The sequence below is a fragment of the Oryzias melastigma genome, linkage group LG14 (genome assembly GCF_002922805.2).
Source record: "Oryzias melastigma strain HK-1 linkage group LG14, ASM292280v2, whole genome shotgun sequence".
NCBI classification, from domain to species: Eukaryota; Metazoa; Chordata; class Actinopteri; order Beloniformes; family Adrianichthyidae; genus Oryzias; species Oryzias melastigma.
Window position 1 is genome coordinate 17196980 of NC_050525.1, and position 7538 is coordinate 17204517.

Consider the following 7538-nt stretch of genomic DNA (forward strand, 5'->3'; position numbering starts at 1 on the left):
AAAAAAAAAAAAAAAAAAAGTTTTGTTAGATGTATGAAAACTCTGCAGTTTCTCTTAATTTGAAAATAAAATCTGGAAGTAGAGCCTCACCTGTTTTAAAACTTCTATAAGCACCAGAGAAAAAATGAAGTCGATTGCCAGGTCTCGCCGCTCCAGTAAGTAGTCCTTTTGTTGTTCGTCACTAAACACAGAAACACGTATTGTTACTTTGACAAAGGAGCAGCTTATTAATATGTGAATCCTACTTTCACAATCTGCTACTAAGATCACTGACTTTTTTGACTTTGTGTTGGCTCTGGGTCTGTATTCGTGGGACTCGTCCTCCAGGCCGTTCTGCCTCTTGTACCAGTCGAACAGAGTCTTCAGAATGGATGGTAAGCAGTACTCTGCAAGAGAGCTCATGCTGCTGATCAGCTGCAGGGAAGCAAAAAAAAAAGAGGTGAGATTTTTAGCCTGTCTCATAACATCAGTGGACGGGAAATGAAAAGAGGCAATAAGGCGTGTAAGTGCGTCTCACACACTTGATCAAACTGTGGGTCTTCTCCTCTCTGCAGAGACTTGTTTAGTGGCTTTTCCTGTGGGATGAAGAAAACAACTAGTAAGACAGACATGTAAGTATTTTTATTACTAAATTAAAAAAACAAAAACTCAGTTTTGCCTAAAACCATAAAGAAGCCATCATTATTGGTAAGAAACACTTTTGTTCCTGTCAATCTGAAAACATCTCGTTCAAAATAATTTCACTTTCATAAATAATTTATATTTATGGTAAATAATTAAATTTAAATGAGATACAACATAATTATTCTATAATTTATGTCAAGCTTGCTTAAAATGAGAAAAAAACTAAAAAAAAAATGGATCCCATCCTTTAACTAAAACAAAGAGATTTAAAAGTGCTGATATAAAGTAATAAAGTAGCTTTTTTAGGTTAAAAAAACACTTAAACCATTTCATAAATAAATAATTCTTCAGTTGAATCAGTGTGCAAATGTATTCATTTTCGTTTTGTTTTCAAACTAACTGGTTTTGGATCTTGTCAGTCATACTGAAAAACATAGTTTCAACTTATTTACTGTGTAACCTGAGAGAAAAGAAGAAGAAAAACACAAGGCATGAAATCCGTGTCGAGTCGCTCACCAGTGGCTCGGCCATGATGATGCGAATCTTGCGCTCGGAGAGTAGGGTGAAGTTGGCGAACAAGCTTTTGAGGACAAACTCGCCCGGCTTGCTTTCGGGATCTACGTTGACGGGCGCCATGTCGACAGGACCCTTTCTTTCTCCTTGCGTTCCACTGGCTGGCGGGGCGGGCGGCTTCACAGGAGAAGCTGATGAGTGAGAAGACACGTTGTGTTTTAATCAATGTGTTTAAGTCCTAGTTTAATTATCCTAAAGGCTGTAGGATGCATTCAGCTCAACTGAGTGTGAACATCTATGTTATGGCATGACACTATTGACAAACAAGTTACATAAGAGATATTCAAAGCTATGAGGCAGTAGATTGTATCAACTATCTTTTTCTCTTCTGACTTGTTACTGTGTTTATGTACTGAAATAATACATGATACCGGTCTCGTACCAGGATGTGGACCGCACCGGTATCCTAACCCTAACCTGAACCTGGATCAGTACCGGTTCCGCATGCGGTACAGGTTCCTGATCAGGCTAGGGGGTTAGGGTACCAGTACGGGCCGTGTCCGGAGGTTTGGTCCGTGTTAAAAAGTTAAGTTTTTAAAGTTTTAAAAATTTCATTTTACTTCAATAAATGTTTATCCTGTTCGGCCCACAACCTAAGGTGTTTTGGATTTTGGCCCCCTGTGGAATTGAGTTTGACATCCCTGCACTAGATGCTTCATGAAGCTACATATGCATTAATGTGTTACGGTAGTGAAGCGTCCATACCTTCTGTCTATTATTGTTATTTATTCCGTTATTATAATTTGCCTCTCAAGAGGAAATGTCTGTTCTTGTTTCTGTATTTTGCTAAATATATAGTTTGTAAAATATAGGTAATTACTTATGAATTGAAAAAGATATAGAAGAAGCAGGTGGGTTTCCAATTATCCAAGATATATTTTAGGAAAGTTTTTAAAACTATCAGGAGTAAACTGAGCCAATAACACCAGTAATCTGAGTCTCTTCACTGTTTTTCACAGTTTTCCTCCTTGAGCTATCATTTCGGTCTCTGAGTAGGTGTGCAACCTTCTAACAGCTGCAGGTTTTTGCTGGTTATTCACAGTGTTAGTCAACCTTGTGTAACATCCCCAAAAACATACACATAGCATCTGCTATCAACTTTGGTTATGCAAATGAATTTATGTCCTCCAAGTATTGACCAAAGTAATCCAGAACAATGTCACATTTATACTCTCCTGCTATTTCGGTTTTCCCTTCTTCGTTCCCTCTTTTTAATATGGTAAATACACTTTGAATATAGTCGACCTGAAAACTTTTATCAGTCAAATGAAAGTTCATTTTGTTGGTGAAGCTCTGAGTGACGTAAAGTAACAATGTGAATCTCTCAACGGGTGAAAATGACAGTTTCCTGCTTACATCAAGAAGGAAAAAAAAAAAAAAATCAGGCTTATGTGACTTTCACGATCACACAACCTGATCTCAGCACAAGGATCCAATTCCCAGAGAGCACCAGCCTCCTCACTTTGTACAAAGCAATCAATTTGGACGGAAGACTAAGCAAAAAAATGCAAACACGTGCAGCACACACCTCTGTAAGCTTACCAAGGCCCTTGATGAAACTGATGACACTAGCCCTGCTCCACTTACTTGGTACTTCCATATTGCACGGCAAAAAGTAGTGTATAAATTGGGGGTGAAAAATAGCAGCTGAGTGACAGATGAGTGAAGAAGGAATGAGACCTTACTGGTTGTAAAAACTGAGTTCTGTGAACTTATAAAAGAATCTTCTTGAGGCAGGACTTCTCTCTTTGTGATCCATTTGCTCAACCGTGGAAGGATGACAGTTAGCTGGATCATAATTGGCTTTGGACCATAGTGGTTTAGCTATAAAGATGGGCTCCATTTTTCAGAGAATGACAGACATGTGCTTGAGGTGAGAAAAAAAAACAAGTTCTTCTTATAGTAACATTGCATATGGATTCCACGCTCATTTTTAAAAGAAAAGACAGACTTTGTGGATTTAGGCGGCTCACGTGAAGACAGCTTGATGCCTCACAGTCCAGAGCATTAGGTTGGAGAGTCCGTACAAGGTAGTTGTCAACTGAAAGTGAGGAGAATCCAGCGCCTTGCTCCAGCAGAAGAGTGAAGGCTCCATGCCAGGCGGGTACACCAGTCTATAGGCCGCCTATCAGTTTCTACTTTCGCTTCAGCTCCGCCTCCCGACCTGCTGTGCCTTCTATGTGCAGTAGCTCCTCTGACCTTGGAATCCCCGAAGCCCACAGAAAAGAAGAAGTGAAAAGAGGCGCATATCTGTAGACGTTGAAAGTGGGAGACGAGTCAATCACGCCTTCTTGTTTTTGTCCGACCGGCAAAGTTGTGTTGGGATTGCACCACTGCTTTCTCTGTGGGAGAGAGTTTGAGGGAGGAGGGAGACGCTATATATAGAGCACTGGCGGTCACCGTCTTACATACCTGCCACTCCCACTGACCCCTACGCAAGAACACACACAGGCCAACACATACAAACACCGGCAACAAACATAAATGTAGTGAACCTCAAACTTTCTAACTTTAGATTAACTTTCAGGCATCAGAAATCTTTGCTATTTTGTATAAACTGCATCTAAAATGTTTCTAAATGTGCAGGGGGAAAGTTTACACAGAACTTTCTGGAATCCTTGCAGGCATTTCCATGGCTCAGCATTATACGAGATGATTCGACAAATATCCTACTTCAATGCTTGTTCATCTTTTTTACATTTACTATTTATTTAGGGGAATTGGAGATTTTGAGTCCACAGCTGCTTTTATTTCTATAGCATCTATGTTTAATCACAGCAAGACATTTTGACAGTTTACATACGGCAAAAAAAAAAAAAATCAATAAGATGGTAAACAGATTTTAAAAAAGTCACAATAGTGCAGGATGCATTGCATGGATATCACATGATATCAATAAACTAAACAATGTTAGACGATACATCAAGAGGAAAACCCTGTGCAGACATCTAGGTTGAAGGGTAGATTTCAAATTTAAAATGGTACCCAGCTTGTATGTTTTTTTCTAAAGCAACTCTCCTTAAACTGTAAAACTGAATGAAATAAATTGTGTTTTTCAGCTGGTGGTTAATCCTCCTATATGAAGGCATGTTTTTATTGTTCATGCCATCTTAACTATACATACAAGATTTTTCAAAATAAAACAAGGTTTGAACAATAGGAGTCAGACAGAAGAAAATTATCTTATCATTTCTGCTCCAACAACAAGTAATAATATTAATAAATAAACAGTGATTTATAAATGGCAAAAAAAAAAAACATTATTGGTGCATTCATAAATGCTATATAACATAAACAAATTAAACTCGATGAGATCAGCAAATTACCTAGAGGTTTCGATCGATGGGTAAAGTAAATCTGAAACCCAAACCCCCTCTCCTCAGATGCTTTTCTAGGCATTTTTTACAATGACCCTGCAGTATAGAAACCTGGATGTGGAAATCTGGTGCTACGTTTAAAGGAATGTATGACTAACAGAAGGAATCCCCTATCGTGTTGGCCTTAAAGGATTTCCTTTAACCCTCTATATGGCTGTGAAAAAAAAGTTTACAAATGAAATGGAAATTGTGTGTTCCTAATAGAAACTTCCACTCATTTATAGAAAATATAAGTCAAAAACTGTACACGATATATTGTTTCTATGAAAGCTAATACCCAGAAACAGATACGAGCTGACAGATGAAAGGAAGAAAAACGACAGACTGCCCACTGATGAGTCCTGAAGACAGAGCGAATTTCGAGTTACTGTACTGTAACCTGCTCTGCTGTGAAGGTGAGTACAGCTTGTACAGATAGAAGCTGCAATGAAAACGCTGCTTTCATCCCAACTCCAAGAGGTTGTCAACAATCTGGATTAAGAAAAGTTGAGTCTCTTAGAATGTAGACAGAATTAGATGTTTGGAATACAAAAAACAAACAAAAAACACCAACATTTGGCTCAGTTTGATGGAAATGGAACGACACTGAGAATGATTTCAAGGAGATTTTGTTTTGAGGTTTATGGAGATAGATGCATGCACATTCCTGCACAGAAAATGGCAGTGGACTCGGACTGTTGCAGTTATCTCCCACTCAACCACTTCCCTTCCATAAATCCATTATGTAATATCACCATTTATTGACAGTGTGGATCATGTTATGTGGAGCCTGTTCAGCTTCCCCTCTCCCGAGCTACAAACACACATGCAGTAAGTCAACAGCGTAAACAGGAAGATTTACTGATAGCTAACAAGTCTTCTACCGGAGTGTCACACACTCGTTCAGAATCCAGCAACCACTATCATCTCCTTAGTTGTACTCACAGCCTCCTAAAGACTTGAGCAGAGACTTGATGCTGATGTCAAAGAAGCCTGAATCCTGCTGGCTGGTTGCCATGGCTGCAGAGGCCATGTCGCCACGGTGACAGACAGCGGAGTCAGTACAGGACAGCGGGATGAGACGTTGCGGAGGGTGGAAGCGAGGAGGAGGAGAGCGCTTCAAGAAAGAAAGAAAGCGAGTGGGGGAGCTGGCGATGCGGATGTTGCAGCTGCCTGCTGCTGAGAAAGAGCAGCGGCGTGTGTGCTTGTTTGCAAGTTCAAATGTGTGTGTGTCAGAAAGAGAGAACACCCCTGCCTCGCCTGAACTGTGCTGCTATCTTGTTGGCTAACAACCCCCCACATCTACCCCTCCTTTCTGTTTTGCTCTAGCAGGACAGATGCTATGAGTCCCGAGCAGCCAATCGCCTTTGAGGAAAGAGACTGAGAGAAAGAGGATGAGTGAGAGGACAACAAACAGTACTGCAGATGGTTTTTGGATGGGGGGCATGCAGGCAGGTATGTTAGAAAAGCTATAGATTATTATCATCAATGCACAGAAATATAAGTAGGGTTGAGAGAATTAACTGCAGTTTTAGGGATATAAAATACAACCACTAAGAGTTATGCTAACTGAAGAAGCTTTAAAGTCTTCGATCATCTTCTGATCCGTTGTAAAAGCATTTTCAGTGGTCTTTTAATTGTGATTATGCCGTTTTTAGCCAAAATAGGGGGGGGGGGGGGTGTTGTTTTCTAAGACATAGTTTCTGAAGAGCAGTGGGATTTCATCCAAAATTGGCTTCATAGTTCCGGGCAAGACTGTTGGCGCAAAGTAAGCCTGCACTCATTTCCCATTATCTCTTTATTTACACCAGGGTTCTCAATTTACCTTGGGGCCACTGAAGGCTGAGTCTGGGCCGTATGGGGTTCCATTTGTGCCATAAATGTTTTTGCGTCCACTGTCTATGTCTTTGGTCCATTGTCTATGTCTACTGAACAAGTTTATTGAACATTTGTTCATGTCTATGTATTACTAAGCAATATCTTCAGTGTGTTCTTTGAAACGACAGGAGCTAAACGACGCTAGCAACTGTTGCTAAAGACTTTTCTGAGGACCAAATCCAACGACAATAACAAATGCAAATTTTTAAGCTGAAACATCACAAAAAAAGTGCAAAGCTATCATCAAAGAAGCATGGACATGCAGAAGATGCTGTTTAGTAGACATTGAACCTACTGATTAAGTCAGGAGCCGCGGGCCATCAGTTTGAGACCCCAGATTTACACTCTCTCCTGCTAGCTTACAGCCCCTTACAATTACGAATCCAAAAAAAGCGGCAAGCAATATTGGAGTGATTCAGCCATACAGCTTTGACCCAGATACCAGCTCAGACAAGGAAAATGAATACCTTCATGGGTAAAGTTACAAGTTGATGCATCAGAATGGAGCGGAGCAGGGAACTTGTGGCCTGCTGGTTGTACTTCTTTGTAAGACACAACTACAAGCTTTTTTAAACTGCATTTTTTCATCTGCTCCTGATTCACACTAATTTGAATTTTCTTAGTATTTGCCCTCCATCATGAGAAAAGTTCTACAAGAACATGTTAAAAACCCTATTTATATTGAAGTAGGTCTTTAAATAACCAATGCAAAACACAAACTATAACTATATTTGGGTTTATTATTAATCAAATTATTGCATATTTTGCTTATATGCTTTGACTTCTATTCTACTATAGAATAAAAACATCTGCATGTTTGGCAGATATGATGGAAGTACAAGAAAAAATAAGATAAAAAAGGACAATAACAGTAAAATATTGAAAAAATATAGCAAAAATAAAACTATTAATTGGAATTAATGTATCCAGGAGTCTTGGGAGACTTAATTTATTTCTCATGTTGTTCCAAGTCCTCACTCTCATCTGAACAATATTTAGAAAATGCATCATCACAATATTACAAAGGAATGCATTTATTTATTCGAAATGACTCCTACACTTATGCGTTCAATAAAGCTTTTCTTTTTTTATTGTGGTTATATTCCG

General features: G+C 39.2%; 1 protein-coding gene across 1 annotated transcript in view; it reads right to left on the minus strand.

Moving 5' to 3' along the window:
- fryb (furry homolog b (Drosophila)) overlaps positions 1-5941 on the minus strand; it is a 39834-nt gene extending 33893 nt beyond the window's left edge. The window contains exons 1-5 of the mRNA XM_024263930.2: positions 5499-5941; positions 1141-1328; positions 522-575; positions 275-414; positions 72-181 (exon numbers count right to left, since the gene is read on the minus strand). Coding sequence (XP_024119698.1) covers positions 72-181; positions 275-414; positions 522-575; positions 1141-1328; positions 5499-5586 — 580 coding nt within the window. The 5' untranslated portion in view covers positions 5587-5941. The remainder of the gene's footprint in view (positions 1-71; positions 182-274; positions 415-521; positions 576-1140; positions 1329-5498) is intronic.
- Between the last annotated feature and the right edge of the window lie 1597 nt (positions 5942-7538).